The sequence below is a fragment of the Mastomys coucha genome, unplaced genomic scaffold (genome assembly GCF_008632895.1).
Source record: "Mastomys coucha isolate ucsf_1 unplaced genomic scaffold, UCSF_Mcou_1 pScaffold18, whole genome shotgun sequence".
Classification (NCBI taxonomy): Eukaryota; Metazoa; Chordata; class Mammalia; order Rodentia; family Muridae; genus Mastomys; species Mastomys coucha.
The window spans coordinates 108,438,874-108,458,492 of NW_022196900.1; the positions used below are offsets into that span (position 1 = coordinate 108,438,874).

At 47.9% G+C, this 19,619-nt stretch overlaps 1 protein-coding gene across 2 annotated transcripts in view; it reads right to left on the minus strand.

Moving 5' to 3' along the window:
- Positions 1–443: 443 nt before the first annotated feature.
- Ube4b (ubiquitination factor E4B) overlaps positions 444–19,619 on the minus strand; it is a 105,821-nt gene continuing 86,645 nt past the window's right edge. For both annotated transcript variants that reach the window (XM_031379497.1, XM_031379496.1), the window contains 7 exons: positions 18,013–18,139; positions 16,285–16,429; positions 9,828–9,962; positions 7,294–7,485; positions 3,446–3,620; positions 2,222–2,368; positions 444–1,727 (listed from right to left, as the gene is read on the minus strand). In XM_031379497.1, coding sequence (XP_031235357.1) covers positions 1,666–1,727; positions 2,222–2,368; positions 3,446–3,620; positions 7,294–7,485; positions 9,828–9,962; positions 16,285–16,429; positions 18,013–18,139 — 983 coding nt within the window. In that variant the 3' untranslated portion in view covers positions 444–1,665. The remainder of the gene's footprint in view (positions 1,728–2,221; positions 2,369–3,445; positions 3,621–7,293; positions 7,486–9,827; positions 9,963–16,284; positions 16,430–18,012; positions 18,140–19,619) is intronic.

Genomic DNA, 19,619 nt, shown 5'->3' on the forward strand with positions numbered 1-19,619 from the left:
TCTCAGCGGCCCACTGTGCTTTGAAGGTAGGCTATTTCTAATTGGCTCCAGAAAGAACATGTCTTCACACGCACTTGGCCCTTGTTTGCCCTCGTTGCTTTATTTTTATGTGCATAAATGCTTTGTTTGTTTGTACGTGCATCACGAGTGTGCCCAGTGCTTGCCCATGGATGTCTAGTCCCCTGGAACTGGATTTCCAGGCAGTTGCAAGCTGTGGGTGTTGGGAACTAAACCAAGGTCCCTCTCTGCTCCTGTAACTGCCGAGCCATCTCTCTGGCCCAATAATTTTTTTTTTAAGGACAGGATCTTGTTGTGTGTCCCAGGCTGACCTCACACTCAGAGATCCACCTGCCTCTTCTTGAGAGTTCTGGGGTTAAGGGTGTGCACCATCATGCCAGCCTTCCCCACCCATTTCTTTCCACAAAAAGACGACTCGCAGAAGGTTCCTTGCGAATGGGCATCACCGTTTATTGTCGTTTGTGTTGGGAACTGAACAGAGCACAGACTGGTGGAGAAGAGGAGAAAGGAAGAGAGGAAAAAAAGTATGTTTCTGAAGATTTAATTTCTTTAAAACACTTTATGGTTTCAAATCCTTTTTCACCCAAAAGGGAATTCAAGAATTCAAGTATGTTGCGTAGGGAGCGGTAATACAGAGAGGGCTTCTGCTTGCGTGCGCCTATGTGGTGGTATATGTCCGGGCATGTAAACAAGCAGACAGATTTCCACATTTCTTGCACCCTTTTTTTTTCTGCTTTGGTAAGGCCAAACCCCAAAAGGACACAGCATACAAAAGAACCCAGGGCTGAGGGACTTATTCATCCTCAGAGGATAATGGCATACATGGAACTGTCACATAGGATTAAAAAAACAAAAACCAAAAAAACCCCAAAAAACAAAACCCAACCCTCACCTCCCCCAAGCCCCACAAGTTACACGAGCCCTGCTCCACTCCAGCCAGCCTGCTGCCGCACCTGTCCCTCAGGATCTTAACTCAGGGCTGCCAGAAGGACCAGGCTCACAGGGTTCTCTTCATTTTGTTTATAATAAAAAAATTTAAAAGGGCTATTTCAAAAGAAAAAAAAAACTGAAATTCAAATTCTGAAAATATCTTGCCTTTTTTATTAATCATGTCATCTAACACCAATTAAAAAAACAAGTATGTGAATATGATATAAAAATACGATCCCAAGATTAACACTTTGTCGCAGGCACAGTTATCTCACAGAATACATGTTTGGAGGGCCGGGAAAGGAGTCTGGATCTGTTTCTCTTTAAAAACCCACAGCAGTTCAAGTAGGGTGAGGGAGGGGAGATTCTTTAGCAGCAAAATGTCCGAGTTCTCTAGTCACATCAAAAAAACAAACAAAACAAAACGTAAGCTCAGGGGAAGCTGCCCAGACCCACTCGTCGCAGAGGGTGCGCTCTACTACACAAGCCATCGCAAACTCGTCCCTCAAGCTCTGACTGTTGTCACTTAAATATATGTACAGGAATCCTCTTCTTGTCCTTCCCTCAGCTCTCCACTGTTTGGTCACTCGGGTGGGCTCTCAGGAGCTGGCCACATCTGGTTACAGGTTGGAGCAGCAGCCTCGAGCGAGCGAGGCGGCTGCTGTTCCGGCCTGGCTGGCTGGGTGGCGGCTTCCAGCTGAGGAGCGCGCTGGGGCCTCAGTGGTCACTGCTCTGTTTCTCTCTCATCCACGCCTGAATCTGTTCCTTCAGCTCTGGCACTGAGGGAGAAAACACAGGGGATTAATGGCCCAGAGCACAGGCTCCTCCGCCTGCAGTTCTGTCTACGAGGAAAGAAGAGGCCCTTCATTCCCTGTGGACGCCGAGGACTGCGGGAGAACAGCCATGGCCAGGAAGACATCCACAGCCAAGGTGAGCTGAGTGCTGTGTCTTTCCATAGAACGAGCTTAAACTGGGTACTTTCTGGAACCAATTTTCCTTTTACTGGTGGTGCTGGGGACTGAACCTGCGGATGTACATAGCTAGGCAAGGTTCTGTGGGTGTAGGCCCAGCCATCAAACCTTTCTGGTTTGAGACAGTGTTGCAACTCCATTGTCTGAGCTTGCCATGAACAGGCTCTCCCCCTGCCTCACCCACTCCGGAAGCTGGGATTACAGGGCTCCCTGTGGCATTGGCTTGCTCTCAATCTCCCTCATGGTCTGGCTGCCCTCACTGGCCCTGACATCAGCCAGGCAAGGCAAGCTGGGCCTCTTACTTGGTTCCAGCATGCTCTCAGTCAGCATCTGGCGGTTGAAGGGGTCGGTGGGGGAGTTGAGCAGATGCCGCAGGATGATAGAACGGTCCATGATGGTACCCGAGGGCAGTCTCACGGGATCGGTCATCAGGGTGTCCATCAGAGGATCTGTGGAGACAGAGCAGAGCACACTAGACCAATGGTGGGGGCTAATCCTGAAGAAAAAAAAGCAGACGGTTCCTACCAGCGAGAGACAGTCTCGGGGAGAGCTATGGAGCGAGCAGCGCCTCAAACCCCTACAGTAAAGGAAAGCAGCAAATGATGAAGGCAGATGAAGGCCTTGCTTTGCCTTCTGCCTTCTGTTGCTGTTGCTAGGAGGAGAAAAGAGCAAAGACAGCAGCAGGCCCAGAGCAGAAGAACTCTTTGCCTTGGAATGCAGACTCCTTCCTGATAATGGCAGAGCTGCCTTTAAAGTCTTCACTGATGAAACCACACTAGGGATGGTCAATGTGGGACGACACTGTGGCTGTCTTCAGATACACTGGAAGAGGGCACCGATTCCATTAGAGATGGTGGTGAGCCACCATGTGGGTGCTGGGAGTTGACCTCAGGACTTCTGGATAAGCAGTCAGTGCTCTTAACCTACGGAGCCATCACTTCAGCCCCAGATGTTCAACATTTTAACCTACAATATTCACTAAAATTTACACGCGTAACTTTAGACAACTCTCCAGAATCAGCTACTGCACACCATCACACACTCGAGGGCACAGACACCATCACACACTCGAGAGCTCAGACAGTGCCACCCTTGTGGTAGCCCGGATGAGAAGACTCCCCAGAGGGTCGGGTGTTTGAATTCGTGCTCCCCAGTTAGCAGAATGGTTTCAAAAGGACGAGGAAGAATCCTTGTTGGAATGGGTGTGGCCTCGATGGAGATTTGTCACTGGGAGTGGACTTTGAGGTTTCAAACCCCATGCCATGTCTACTTGCCCTCTCTCTGGCTGCCTGCCTCCCTGCATGCCCCATGCCTGCCTGCCTGGCTGCAGCCGTGCTCCCCGCTACCCTGATCATGGATTCACTCTCTGAAACTGTAAGCAAGCCTCCAATTAAATGCTTTCTCTTAGAAGAGTCGCCTTGATCGTGGGATAGCGTCACAGGAATGAAACAGTGACCAAGACAGCCCTCTTAATGTCACACACTCCAAGCTACCCCAAAGACGTGTGCATGAGCATGCGGACTTGCCTCTGAACTCGTCGGGGGCATCACTGTAGTCAATTTCTGCCCGCGCATTCTTTGCCACGATTTCCTCCACTTTCTCGGCAAGCAGCTTAAACTTCTCGATTGCGATGGTGGATTTGATTCCTGCCTTGCGCATCTTTGAAATGACTTCCTCGAACAGTTCCTTGCTGTATGATCGCTGTGGACGAGGACAGGTCATGAGAGTTGAGACCACACTTGAGAAAACACCTCAGAGACAGCCAAGTGCTGTCTGCATGATCCTCTGCTCCTAACAACTGTAATCATACATTCTGTATTCCTATCTTCCCCTACACGCTGTGCCGTGTGCAAGGGTGTCCTGTATATAGTTACAGATGCAGAGACAGCGTCACGTGTGCCAAGGTCATCTGTGGGAAAAGCTGCAGGACCCAGGAGAACAGGAAGCTTTCAGCTTTAGGAGCTAGCAAGCATTTACTATAAAATTTAGCCACTAAAAAAGAGAAGCAAATTGAGGTTATTTCAGTCTGTCTCAGCCACTGTGCCCAGGGAGCCCATGAGACAAGGTAAATTCTAGTTTCCTTACATAACGGTGAGCACAGATAAAAACCAAGCGTAGGCCACTGCCCCATTACTGTTCATACCTAGAGGGGAGCTTCTTTCTAGTTACTGCCAGTTCCCTAGGCTCACGTGAGCTGGGCATGGTGGCCGTCACATGTGTACTCCTTCCTTGCTAGTGTTCAGGGGGCTAGAAAAGGAGGATGGGAAGTAAGCTCAAGACTAGTGCGGGCTACATAGTAAGGCCATACCTCAACAGATCACACTAACAACCAAAAAGCCCAATCAATAGGCTGGAGAGATGGCTCAGCAGTTAAGAGCACTGGCTGCTCTTCTTCCAGAGGTCCCAAGTTCAATTCCCAGCAACCACATGGTGGCTCACAACCATCTGTAATGGGATCCGATACCCTCTTCTGGTGTGTCTGAAGACAGCAACAGTGTACTCATATAAATAAAATAAATATTTTTTTTTTTTAAAAAAGCACACTCCTCAGGCAAAGGCTGAGCATCGTCACTCCCTGAGTCCACTTCCCAAGGCCACACTTTCCACAGCGCTGAACGGCCCAGTCATAGACATCATTAAGTAGGAGTGTGAACAATGGATCATGCACCCAGACATGAATTCAGGTCCCATCACCTCCCAGTAATGCAGTCTTTTTTCATTTTTCTTTTTGTTTTTTTTGAGACAGGGTTTCTCTGTGTAGCCTGGCTGCCCTGGAATTCAATATGTAGACCAGGTTGGCCTCAAACTCAGAAATCCACCTGCCTCCGCCTCCCAAGTGCTGGGATTAAAGGTGTGCGCCACCACTGCCCAGTCCAGTCATGCAGTCTTGAATGGGCCCGAGGCCCTGGGGCACAAGCACAGTCACTAATCACACCAGGAAACCACAGAACACAGACCAACACCAAGCCCTACCATCAAGTAAACAAACGGCCATGAATCTGCTCAAGAGAAGATTCTACCTTCAAATGTCACCCTTCCCTCTCTGGCTTGTGAGACTGCGCGCCTAAGATTTGGTGATGGCACAAGAAGGAGCTGGATGCCAGAAAACGGGAAGTCACCTTCTCCAGATGCCCCACTCCGCTCCCCAGTGTAAGAGCAATGGGCCAATTACGCTTGCAGGAGCATCAGCTTCACTGAGGGCCTAGGCTGAGCCTGCACTCATCTTGGGACCGTGTGAGCAGGATCCACACTGACATCTACACAGACTCATCTCTTTCCAGTAGTGGGTTGAAACTCCTTAATCATCTTCTTCCTTTTTAATGAGAGAGGATCTCAGTATGAAGCCCTGGTTGGCTTTCTTTCTTTTCTTTTCTTTTTTTGTTTTTGTTTTTCGAGACAGGATTTCTCTGTATAGCCCTGGCTGTCCTGGAACTCACTCCGTAGACCAGGCTGGCCTTGAACTCAGAAATTCGCCTTCCTCTGCCTCCCAAGTGCTGGGATTAAAGGCGTGCGCCAACACTGCCGGGTTCCTGGTTGGCATTCTATATAGACCAGGCTGGTACTGAATTAAAAAAAAGTTTGCCTGGGGGCTGGCGAGATGGCTCAGTGGGTAAGAGCACTGACTGTTCTTCCGAAGGTCCTGAGTTCGGATCCCAGCAACCACATGGTGGCTCACAACCATCCGTGATGAGATCTGATGCCCTTGTCTGGTGCATCTGAAGACAGCTACAGTGTATTAAGCCAGAGCGAGTGGGGCCGGAGCAAGCAGAGGTCCTGAGTTCAATTCCCAGCAGCCACATGATGGCTCATGACCATCTGTACAGCTACAGTGTACTCATACAAAATAAATAAATAAATCTTTAAAAAAAAAATGTTTGCCTGTCCCTGCATCCTCAAGAACTGCATTTTAAAGCTTCCATTTCTAAATAACCACATAGGCCTGCTTCCTCTGCATATCCACCCTTCCCTCCTCTGTCCACACCAGTAACCCCAGCACTGGGGAGGTAGCCAGGTACACAGAGAGACCATGTCTCAAACAGTAAGAAACAAGAAACATCAACACATGAATAACTGTGTCATAAAGCTGTAATTAAAAAGGCAGTGTATGGTCACATACATACACCTGTGATTCTAGCACTTGGAAGGCTGACACTGAAGGATCTTGGGTTCAAGAACAGTCTACTCCCCCCATCCCCCCAAAAAAGGCTAATGAGATGGGATGGCTCACTGGGTAAGAGCACTGACTGCTCTTCTGAAGGTCTTAAGTTCAAGTCCCAGCAACAACATGGTAGCTCACAACCACCCATGAAATCTGATACCCTTTTCTGTGTACTCATTTATAATAATGAATAAATCTTAAAAAAAAAAAAAAGACTAAGAAAACAGGTGTATATACAACTCTTGGGTTTTAAACATTACTCCTTTGGATTAGCTATGACCTTTTGAGAGTTCTCTAAGGATGGGTAACATATGTTGTGCATACAAAGATAGTGACATGGGGACCAATATAGCACATTCTGAACATTTACCTAGCGGGTGAGACTATGGGTACAGGCTAGACTGTCAGTCACACACTCTCCCTACCCCATACTTCCTGAGTCTGGCCATGCTACGCAGCCCCTTTGTGTCCTGCATCCCTTACTTGAAAACAAAGGGCTTAATAGGAACTGTGCCACAGAATTCATGATATTGAGGCAGGCGGATTTTTGAGTTCGAGGCCAGCCTGGTCTACAGAATGAGTTCCAGGACAGCCAGGCTCCACAGAGAAACCCTGTCTTGGGGTGTGTGTGGGGGGAGTCTTTGGCTGGACTAAGGGTTGAGCCTAGAACTCTGCACATCCAGGTGCTCCATCAATGAGCTGCACTCCCAGCTCAATTTTGTTTTCATGGTCTCAGTAAGTCCAGGTTGGCCTTGAACTGGTGACCCTTAGTATTTGGGATACGAGCTTGTGCCATAAGGACAGGCAACAGGATCCCCTTTGGTGACATCGAAGAGGGAAGGCTGTGGAAGAACATGAGCGGACCCGATCCCCAAGGCTCTTGGATGAAGGAGAGGAAGCAGGTATCGGCTTGAGGGCCATGGATCCATGGCAGCTGCAAGCAGGGTGCCTGGAAGACCTGCATTTCCCAATACCACAAACAAGAGTTTGGAAACAGAATCTATTAGGGGGGCTAGCTCTGCTCTGTTTTCCCAAGGAAGCATCAGTTCATGTCCTGGACCAGATGTGGTCCTCGGCTTCATGATTACTGCATTAACAACTTCTGAAAAGGAGACTTTAAAAGTCCTGCTTTTACTGTACACATACCCCAGGGGCGGGGAATGAGTGCACAGGATCTGCTGTGACAGCTCACTGCCAGGCCTCCACAGTGCTCACCTGGTCGTCGGCGATGGCTTTGGCAAAGCGAGCACAGTCCAGCTGTAAGTAGATATCCGTCAGTTGGTCCAACAGCTTCTTTGGCTCAAAACCATACTTCTCTGGGTTTTCAACTTTCAGGTCCCGGCACTTGGGTCCGCAGAGCTGCTGCAGGTTAAAGTTCAGCATGGCTGCTAATCGGGGACCAAGCTCCTAGGAAATGAAGGATACCAGGACAGTTGAAGCTGAGGGACAGCTGAGGACCAGAAACTCACACCCCAACCGCGAATAGGCTGATTAATCTTCAAAGAGCCCCTGAATTGTGCTGAGCAGCTCGAGCTAAAGCAAGCATTGGAATCAGACGTTTTTCACCGCCACTGATCTGAGAGCCCCTATAATGGAGTGCTCTTGGTGCCAGATGAATGCCATCAAGTCTTCTGGAGAGATACACCGCATTTAAAGCATCACTCCAAAGTCCCTGAGAAGCAGGGGGGAAGGAGGCACCTCACTGTCCTGTCACTGTGGCTGGGAAGCCTCATTCCACATTTCTCCACAAACTTCTCAAGTCCCCAACAGTCAAACACATGTTGTTCTAATCTACTTGGGGAAGAGAGATGGAAGACGGTAACATTTGTGACCATCGTAAGTCTTGCCACTGTGATGAATTAAACAGCCATAATATTAAGGACAAATAGCCCTCAAGAGTCTGCAGGACAACAGTACCTGCTACAGCTTACACAGACATGGCTTCTGAGCTCAGAGAAAGCTGTTATAGACCAGACATTAAACACTGACCACCAAAAAGACTCTTTAAATAATAAGGTCCTCATGAAATGCCTGGATTCATACAAATCTGATGCACACGCAGCACTCCCGAGCTTCCTGTGATACAAAGCATAGGTGTAATCCAGTATTGGAAAGCTGGGGCTGAAAAAGTGCTTGCGCAAGTAGGAAGGAGAGTAGAAATGCAGGCTGAAGAGATGGCTCGGCTCTTAAGAAAATTTGCTTCTCTTCCAGAGGTCCCCAGCACCAACATCAGTGAACTCATAAGTGTGGGTAACTCCAGTTCCAGGGAATCTAATGCCCTCTTCTGACCGCCAAAGGCACTGGCAAACACAGGGCATACACTGTCGCCAACACACCCACACATAAAGACAAAACACTATCTTTAGCCAATTCCAGTTAGATTTTTCCTTTTGTAAATAAAGCTTTACTGGAAAGTAGTCAGGCTTGTGTATGTCCTGGCTATTACATGAACATAGCTGAAAAGTTGCCTGAGACACAGTCTCCAACATCTTTAAATGACTTATCTCTAGCTTTTGTAGGACATGCTAGCAAATCCCTTTTACACATCCTTAAGGGAGCATGAGTGGACTGTGAGCTGCTCTCCCCTTGCTCCCTGCTGCTCTGCTGACATCTGCTTATCAAGAAACAGGAAAAGAGCCAGGCAGTGGTGGTGCACGCCTTTAATCCCAGCACTTGGGAGGCAGAGGCAGGCGGATTTCTGAGTTTAAGGCCAGCCTGATGTACAATGAGTTCCAGGACAGCCAGAGCTACACAGAGAAACCCTGTTTTGGAAAAAAACAAAACAAAAACAAACAGGAAAATATCCAGATCCCAGGCGGTAGACAGGCCACTGTGTGACAATGCCTCTGCTGGAGGCAATGCAGTGACTCAGTCACAGAGCAATGAGGAAGGCTGGAGAACCGGACTGAATACGCAATAAAGTTACCCGACTCCAGAGTAGAGATGCACATGTGCAAACGGCCGCTGATGGGCCTTGGCTCCCCTTCTCAGGTTCCCGTCCCTGCGCACTGCCACCCCACGGGGTACCCCACAGGTACCTCAGTGCCTTACTCAGTCTCAACCTCAGAAGAGGACTGGGCCCTGAGTTTCAGCAATCAGGTCAAAACTGTGACTGTCTTTAATCTATGGTGAGCCTTAGTCATGGTTCTCAGAGCCGTTGGCTCCTTCAATGTTGCAAAGCTCATTTAAAAGCAGCAAACATCTTTTACCTATTATCCTACTTACTGTTCTCCAAATCATAATTCGTTACCTTATACTTTTCTGATATACAAAACAGGGAAATCAGTAACAATGAAATTGTGTCACAAATCCTGATGCAGATGTGCTGTGTAATCAGAAGAAAGCAATCTTGAGGGGGCTGGAGAGATGGCTCAGTGGTTAAGAGCACCGATTGCTCTTCTGAAGGTCCTGAGTTCAAATCCCAGCCACCATATGGTGGCTCACAACCATCTGTAATGAGAACTGACGCCTTCTTCTGGAGTGTCTGAAGGCAGCTACAGTGTACTTACATATAATAAATAAATAATTTAAAGAAAAAAAAAAAAGAAAGCAATCTTGAACTGAGCATTTTAGAGCGTATGTCAAGGGGCTTCATTTTAGTCCCACAGAGTACCATGTCAGTGGACGTAACTGGGAACAAAATTAGAATTTCACTCACTGGTTGCTGTGGTTAAAATGAACATGTGCTGAGTTATAAGTTCTGTACACAGCACCCTAAAGATAACACAAACACCCCAGTTTCTACTCACTGGCCTCAGGAACGGCTTCTGGACTTGCTTGGTGAGGAGATGGAACATGTCCACGGTTTCAGTTGCCAGGGCAAGATAAGAACGGGAGACACGCTCATCCTGAGCGAGCTGAGACTGCCGGGCCTGCTGCTGATCCTGGGAAACATCAAACAGTCGCCAAAGACATCTCAGTACCAGCCGTTTACTCTAACTCCAGGCCAAGTGTAAAGGAAAAACATGGTCGGCTTACAGCTGCAGAGGGTGACAGGCCAACGTCCTCTCAAACAGAGCTAATGGCCACATCAGCACACTGGCCACGCAGCCCACGCTTGTTCCTTCCAGGATGGCCTCTGATGGCCTCCACACCTTTCGGTTACACCCAGCTGGCCCATGCTAAGCGCAGGCTTCACCACTGACCTCCACCCCAGTACTGGCCCATTACTGACCTCCCCTGAGCATTAGTGTTCTCAATGTTAATAGGCCAGTTAGTTCCTGGGAGGATGAATTAGACCAGTCCTTCTCAACCTTCCCAATGCTGCGGCCTTTTAGTACAGCTCTCATGTGTGGTGACCCCAACCATATTATTATTTTCATTGTTATTTCATAACTGAAAATTTGCTACTGTTATGAATCATAATGTAAATATTTTTGCAGGCAAAGGTTTGTCAAAGGGTTGTGACTCACAGGTTGAGAACCACTGAATTAGACTATTAGAATACCCGTGCACACACTGGAGCCACAGAAAGGGGTTCACTGCCTTTAAAAACGACTTCACTTAAGTCATCAGCATATTTATATGAGACTAGGGTTGGAGAGGTAGCTCAGTGATTAGAAACACTGCTCTTGCAGAGGTCCCTGGTTTAATTCCCAGCACTTACATGGTGGCTCACAACCACCTGTGGGTCCACTTAAGGGATTTGAAGCCCTCTTCTGGCCTCCACAGGCACCAAGCATGCATGTGGTGCACACTTGCACATGCAGGCACACACTCATACACAGAAGTGCCTACAGATGGTTCCTATTTCCATCAGGCTGCTGTTCCACAAGTGTCAGCACAGTCCTGCCACACACTGGGAAAGATAACAAGCAGTTTGACTCCTAAGGAAAGACCAGCAGAGTGACAAAGACACCACGCTCATCAGCCGAGGTTTGGTTTTTGAGACAGAGCCGCATGCAACACAGGCTGACAACCAACAAGCTGCAACGCCAACAAGCCTGAGCCTGGAAGGCTTCAGGTTCTCCTATGGCTCGCTCCCACCTCTGTAGGGCAGGGAGCATGTGTGTGCACTTGGTCTAGAAGACTCGTGCGTGCGTGCGTGCGTGTGTGTGCATGTGTTCACATGTTAGGTATGCATGGTGAGGCCAGAGGACAACAGTGGGTCTCATTCTTGGGTCCTCCAGCCATACCTTTTTTTTTTTTTTAAAAGTTTCTCTCACTTGCCTAGAATTTGCTAAGTAGACAAGGCTAACTCGCCAGCAAGCCTGAAGGAACCCACCCCCACCTCCTCAGCAGTGGCTTACAACTGTGTGCCACCACTCCTGGCTAGTTCCTTGGGGGATGAATTAGACCAGTTCTTCTCAACCTTCCCTTTAATACAGCTCCTCATGTGTGGTGACCCTACTCCAGGGGAAGGGCAAACAAGTGGAGTGGCAGCTACAGTCCAGCAAGTACCCTCTGGGCTGGTGCTACAATCCGTGCCTGGTGGAGACTCTGCAGTAGGCTGGTGAACTGCCCTCTTCTCCAGGGTTAAGAATGAGCCTATTGAGAGGAAGCTGCACCAGGAAGAGCACGGGAATAGCCCAGCCTCAATGGCCTCAGTGTGCGCCTCAGCGCATCCTTCATTTGCAGATATTATGTAGGCTTAGTCTGAGGCAAGACAGATGGACAGGGAATATTAATGGGACACGGAGAGAGAAAGAAAGTTGTATTCTGGAACCAGCCTGAAACTTTAACACAGCTGATTAAACAAACTTTCCTATAGACACTAGTGCTCCAGACAAAAGCTATCTCAAAGATGTTAGAACGACAAACCGTTCTTCCTTAGGGTCAGAGTGTGGGCTACATGGAGTTTAACTGTGTTCAAAGCTTCTCTCACCCTTACAGCTAAGCAGTGAACCTCATAAAACCACCTTACAATTACATTTACACAACAAAATTCTTTTAGGATAGGAAACAAGCAAACTGCCGGGTGGTGGTGGCACACGCCTTTAATCCCAGCACTTGGGAGGCAGAGGCAGGTGGATTTCGGAGTTTGAGGCCAGCCTGGTCTACAGAGTGAGTTCCAGGACAGCTAGGGCTACACAGAGAAACCCTGTCTTGAAAAACCAAAATAAAAAAAAAAAAAAAAAAAAAAAAAAAAAAAAAAGAAAAAAGAAGAAGAAAATAAACAAACCAGTTCTTTGTGTGTGTGTGCACACGTGTATGCGAGTATATACATATATCTGATGTTTTACGTGTATGAATGTTTTGCCTGCATGTATGTCAGTGTACCATGTGCATGCCTGGTACTCACGGAGGCAGAAGAGGGCTGTCGGATCTCCTGGACCTGGGAAGCAGACGTGGGGAAACAAACCCGAGGCCTCTCTCTAGCCCTTCATTCATATATTTTACTTAAATTTTAAATACTAAACTTCATTCCTTGAAACTTACAGCACTGTTAATTTAAGCCACAGAAATGTGTGCGTGCGCACGAACAAACACACACACACACACACACACACACACACACACGAAATCTCCATTCTGAAAGCATCTGAGATTAAAGGCTAGGTTCACAACTGAAAATAGAAAAACATCTAAGAGAGCCCCTCTATCAAAATGCTTGTGCTTAAATCTAAAGGATGTAGATAAAGCCCTTTATCTTAATAACCTCACTAACTTTGGAGGGCTGGTCTTGAATTCTTCCCTGCACAGTAGCCAAGGCTCTGGCTCCTCTTCCCCTAGCACAGGTATCTTAGTAGGAAGAGAACACCTCAGGGTGCCGGAGGCTATGCTGAGCTGTAGGCATGTCCTTAGGCATGGGACTGAAACACAGCAATGGCGCAGAGACTCCCAACTGTTGGAACAGATACACAGCAACGCTGGCAGGGAACTGGGGAGGTTTTGGGGAGAGAAAAGTCAAGAAAGGTGTTGGGGTCAGCACAAGCCCCAGCTGGGTTTTCAGTCTGGGTAAATAGCACTGTAGGAAGAGGGGCAGTGAATGCAAAGAGTGAATGCAAATGGGAAAGGGCAGTGTGGGAGGAGCAGGAATGGGAATAGCTGGAGGGCGAATAAAAGGGAGGGGGCAGGGGATGGGTGTCAGGAGGCAAGGGCAGAAAAGTCCACATGCCCCCCAGGGTACCAAGCCTTTGGTGAGAAGGGGCATCCCTTTGATATGTGTACTGGTGAGAGTGGAGGCTGGGAATCCAACAGAATGCTCCTGCTAAAATTTGGCTACACACATTCCTCCTGACCTTCCTGCCTCCATCCCTTAAGTACTGTCATTACAGGGGTACACAACCACACCTAGTTGATAGGGTACTAGGGTTTGAACCCACAGCTTGATGCATACTGGGCAAGCACTCCACCACTGAACTGAAGCTTTAGCCCATGAAGATAAAAGACAGTCTAGATGGGGGATGGGGCAACCAGGAAACTGGTAGTATGAAGCTGCCATTGATTAAGGTCATTGTGACTCAGAGAGGAGACCTAAAGGACAATGCTGAAGTCAGGACTGAGGTAATTAGGGGACAGCCAAAGCAAAGCAGATCATACACTGCTCAGGCCTGCAGGCGGGAGCACTCTAAGCAGACAGCTATATTTTGCAGTCTTTAAAATACAGATATTTAAAGCCCTGGGAAAGATGAGATCCCCTGGCAGAGACTTCAAGTAGAGGCATGAGGGAATGTGCGGGAGTGTGTGTAAGGAACAGGAGTGTGTGTAAGGAACAGGGGAGTGTTTGGCTGTGTAAGGAACAGGGTGGGGGTGGGGTGGGTGTGAGGATGATGGGGACAGGACAGACTGACAGACAGGAATAATACACAGTGCTGCTGTTAAGTGAACAACAGTTTGTTAGAGAGATATGCTTCAGCATCCTGTTAGTGCCCCACTGAGAAATTACCCAGGGTCAGGGGTGGGGAATGCTTCCCTCTGGAGTTGTCATGGCTCGGAGGCTGGGGGCAGGTGTGAGTGTGTGTGTGTGTGTGTGTGTGTGTGTGTGTGGAAGTGAAAGGTAGCCAGGAACCTCAGGGTCAAGGGTCAAGGAGAAGCTGTTTGTAAACAGACCTTACAGACAACTTGTGCCTTCAAAAAAAATCTATTAAGGGAAGAATGAATGGTATTTATCTCAAGTAAATATCCTGACAGTGACAGAGAAATGGGCTGCAGGCCCAAAGCCCAGCGTTTAAGAGATTAGCTGGTCTAAATAACACAAGGGCGAACAAACGCTAAGAGACAGAGGCAGAGGCAGGGCTGCATGGGACACTGGCCATATCTGGATAGGAGAGCAGTCTAACATGGTAAGGATGGTTGAAGATTGTTTAGAAATGAACCAACCCAGGGCCACAGGAGGAGAGACAGTAGGAGAAACACAGGACCCAGTGGAAAACCTCCATTATCTCAACAGCAACAAAGGCAAGGGCTGTGGGGCCACTGCTACAGAGAGAGCCAGTCGTTCATGGACCCCTCCCTCCCACAGCTACAGGGAGAGCCAGGTGTTCATGGACCCCCACACAGCTACAGGGAGAGCCAGGCATTCATGGACCCCCACAGCTACAGGGAGAGCCAGGTGTTCATGGACCCCCACAGCTACAGGGAGAGCCAGGCATTCATGGACCCCCACGGCTACAGGGAGAGCTAGGTGTTCATGGACCCCCAGGCAGGACGCTTCTGAAGGAGCAAGATATGAAATTCTTATCACAGCTGCACAACACCTGTGATGAAAACCTCCCCTAATCTGAGCTATGGTCCACACACTTTTAACTCTAGTCATCAGAAGGCAGTGGCAAGTGGAGCTCTGGGAGTTCCAGGGGAACCAGTGTCACACTGGGGTGAGAGACTGCCTTAAGAAAAGATTCCTTAAATGTTCCGTGTCCTATAGTGGAGATGTTTTTTGACTCCTCAACAGCAGGTCTTCAACACTGCCTCACAGAGAGCTGAGTCCTGGCCCCTCCCACCAGCGTCTCCCCATGGGGGCAGGACCCTGTGGGAAGCTGCTTTGATTCTGAGCTAACCCAAGCTCACTATGACATTCCAGGAGTTGTCAGGATGTCCCAGGTTACAGGAACCATCTGAATGGCTTCCACTGAGTCAGGAGAGGGCAGTCGCTGGTACAGCATGCATTTCTCATGGAACCTGGCAACTTTTTCTAATAAATACCAAGATCAACAGAAGAGAAAGACTCCACTGGGGTCCTAGTGATCCTCAGACATCTATCTAGAGGCCTGTGAGCAAACCCAACTCTTGCCCAACAAGACAGATGCCTGAGAGCTACTCCACAAAGTCATGAGGCATAACATACACAATTAAACATTCCTCTAAACAGCCCTTCAAATTAAAGACAGAGCAAGTTCCCACAGTGCACTGGGAAAGGCTTCTCATTTCTTGCATTTAAGATATTATTTTAGGGGCTGGTGAGATGGCTCAGCGGGCAAGAGCACTGACTGCTCTTCCGAAGGACCTGAGTTCAAATCCCAGCAACCACATGGTAGCTTACAACCACCCGTAAAGAAATCTGATGCCCTTTTCTGGTGGTCCAAAGACAGCTACAGTGTACTCATTTATAATAATAAATAAATCTTTTAAAAAAAGATATTATTTTAAAAATGTTTTGGTGGTAATTTTAGAATCCAGGGCCTCCCCACATTAAGCTTGTATTCTACTCCTGAGTTTTACCTCAACCCTATGATGTGTGTGTGTGTGTGTGTATGTTATGTATGTATAATATATATACATACACATACATATATTTGTTTTCATTCATATGTGTGTGTGCATGAGTGAGTTTATGCGCATTCTGTGTGTGTGAAAGAGTCCCATGAGGCCAGAAGGCATCAGGCCATCAGGCAGCTGTGAGCGGCTTGATGAAGGTGCTGGGAACTGAAGCTGGGTCTTCTGGAAGAACAATGAAGTGCTCTTAACTGATGAGCTCTCTCTCCAGTTCTCACCACCAGACTGTTTTTGACAATAAGCATCTGGCTTTGAGGGAAGGCCCGATAGCCAGTCTTAGTAAAGTAAGGAACATTCTTGCCTAAAACTGAAGCAGAGAGTGAACTTTTCTTCCCGGGGGTTGGGGTCATAACTGGGGACCATGATCAATGGACCACTGAGCTATACCCTCTGCCCCAAGTCTTAGTTAGCTTCAGATAAAAACCTTTAAGAAGCATTGTCTCCTATCTCAAACCTGAAATGTTACTTTATGGAAGCCTACAGGTAGGAAAGCCCCAGCAGAAAGTCATAGTGTCTCCCAGGCCCCTGCGCAGGCACAGAGGCTGCCCTCACCCGAGGTAACTGGTCCCATTGTTCTTTGTTCTTCATCTCTTCTTGCACTTCATGGATCCGCTTCAGGGACTCCAGACTTTCATCCAGTAAGAAGGTCGTGTCATTTATCAGCATATTGATGTACCGAACGAACTGCTTTCCAGAACTGAAAAGTCAATGAGACAGCATGTGGTGAACATCTGGCCGAGCACTGAGAGCGTGAGTCTCCCCAAGTACAGCCTGACTACCTGTGACACTGCACATCTGGTCACAGATGACACGGCTGGAGTTTAAGGGTGCCAATCAACTCCCTCCTTAGATCGTGTCGCTCTTCTGCTGGTTGTTTCCAGAACGGCCTTCCTCCTACCCCAGGCTGATCTCTCAATTACTCTCTGGCCTCAGCATCACAGGGCTGGGATGACAGACGGCGTCACCAAGCTCTAGCCTACTACTCTTCGCATTCACTGTGACAAGCTCACTCTAGTGGCAGCTGGACCAGCGCTGTGTGGCTGGTAGGAGCCATCGGATAAGTAGCCCAGGAGTTCCTGAGCCGACTTTCTTGGCAGTTTATATGTGGCAACAATTTCCATAGTTACACTGTGAGAAAGGAGCAAATGCTGAAATTCTTCCTGCTGGAATGGTTCACAGCACAGAGCTGTGTGTTTTTAAGTAGAGAAAACACTCTTCCAGGCTGGAAAAGGACCAGCAGCAAGAATTCCTCAAACACAGAAGATGGCGGTCACTGATAAAGCTAGCCCATTCACAAAGAAGATACACTGAAGAATAATTAGTTCTATAATATCAATAAAGGAAGACAGAACTCATATTATAGACCCAAAGCTTCAAGTCTAAGGTGATCCCAATGACAGTTGTAATGAAGCCACTTACTGCTGAACTGAGAATTTCTAAAACAGACAGAGAGTTGCAAAAAGAAAAGGCCTAGTGTCCCAGCAGGCGTGCCCAGGGGGAGAAAGCCCAGGCTGGGAAGACAGGGGCCTCAGCTTCAGGAATGAGGAGACACCAGGACTGTCCCCAGCAGGCGTGCCCAGGGGAGAAGGCCCATGCTGGGAAGACAGGGGCCTCAGCCTCAGGAATGAGGGGACACCAGGACTTCCATTTTCAAAATGCAGTGTGGACAGATTCAGCTCACGCTGTAGGCAACACCAACTAGGAAGTGAGGTAACATGGGACAGCAAGATTGATGGAGGATCTGGGAAGGGCTGGGACAAAACTTCCTTTGAAGGATAACACAAGGGTTCAATGTTCACATTCATCTTTAAGGACTTGCAAATAATTTAGAGGAATGACTACTGACCAGGCTTACACAGGCCCTGCAATTTCAAGTTTGCACATGAAGGGCTACTAACATGGCTGGGGACGTAAGCACAGCAAATGAATCAGGCGGCCACACTAACTGCAGTGCTTCTAAAACCTCATGGTTCCTTAATATTTCTGAGTCAGTCAGGTAACTTCACTTAATAGGATGGAATTCAGAGAAAACACAAAAATCACTTCACATATGCATTTTTCCAGAACATTCTGCCATGTAAGCCACTCCCAGTGTCAACGACTCTAAAGTAAGCAGACAATTACATAGGTAGGTGTCCACGCTGAGCAGCGCCTTCTGGCTACTTGAGAGAGATGGAAACCAAGAAAACAGCCACAGGAATCCACTGGGCAGGCTTTCAGCAGCCCCCAACCTGTGATCTGCCAGAGAGCATGCTGTGCCATCAGGGCCCCAATACTCACTTGAACTCCTCCATGAAGGTACCATGGTGAGCTATGTTTTGCCAAAGGCTTTTAAAAATAGTGCTAATGTGATAGCGAATTGTGAACTTGTCATAGAACTCGCTGGTGGCTCCGGTATGCTCGACATCTAAGGAGGAAAGACAAAGGAACTCAGATGCACATCCTCTGACCTTCCAGATGCAGTGACGGGGCAGGACCACGGAGCTGGGAAGGTGCTACCTGCATCTCAGGTGGAAGGCACAAAGTGTGACTTAATTTTTCTTTTCTATAACCCTGGACAGCCTGGAATCACAGAGATTTATTCACCTCCCAGAGGTTGGTGGTGCTGTTGTTAATGTGCACCTCTCCCTCACAACCTGATTTTAAAGATCAAAGTTTCCCGATAAAACTCTGCAATGGATACAACATCTGCAGGGATGCACTAGCGAGCCGGCATCTCTTGGACACTGTCAACTCCGCCCGCCCGGCGAGAGCCCTCCCAGCAGTTTGCTCCCACGCTCAGCTATCAACTCAAGCAGATTCCATGGCAGCTCATGTGTGTCTCTGGGTGGAAAAAAAATTAGGCTGAATTTTATATGTACTTCTTACATGACTATTATTTTAAATGCTTTTGTACTAGACACATTTTTCAAATGTAGTAAAATAGAGACGCACACTGACAGCCCACACACTAATGGCTCACGTACCCACTACCAGCATTCCTTAACTCTAAGAGTAAAAAGAAATTTGGTTATGCAAATGGCTGATAGTGTAAGCATGAGAAGTTCCAAATTTATTACAAAAAAGAGAAAAACTGTGAGGTAAAGGCAGTTCCAGCTTAGCAAAGACATAAAGGGAATTACAATGAGCCAGCTTTAGCATAGCCTAGCTGTACTTGGCTGAACAGAGGCAAGGAGTCAGAAGAGGCACACTGCAACAGTGACACACACACACACACACACACACACACACACACACACACACACTCTCTCTCTCCCCCCCTCTCTCTGTATGTGTGCCTCTCTCCGTCTGTCTGTCTGTCTGTCTGTCTGTCTCTCTCTCTCTCTGTCTCTCTCTCTGTCCTCACACCTCCCCCTCTCTGAAGTCGGCTTGGTAGAGGTGTGTGGCTCATGCCTACAATCCCTGCATTGAGAGGCCACTCTGGATACATGATAAAGTGTCTTAAATATGAAAAATCCCATCCATCAACAATTTTGCAAACAGTATCACGATAATCAGTAAGCTTTCCACTGGCCTATCAATTCTGCTCAAGAAAACGCCCACACAATGTTCAAAGGCTGATTTCCAAGAATGACAAACAAAATATTTCATTTATTTTTATTTTTACAATACTGGGAATTGAACCTAGGGCCTTGAGATACTAGGCAACTGCTCTACCACTGCACCACACTGAAGTACTGTTTTTGACTAGAAAAAAATTATCAATAATCCAAATGTCTAAGGCAAATTTGCTTTTTACACATTAGCTGAAAACTACAGTTATGCAAGGCAGTGGTGGCGCACACCTTTAATCCCAGCACACTGGCGGCAGAGGCATGTGGATTTCTGAATTTAAGGCCAGCCTGGTCTATAGAGCAAGTTCCAGGACAGTCACAGCTACACCCCCC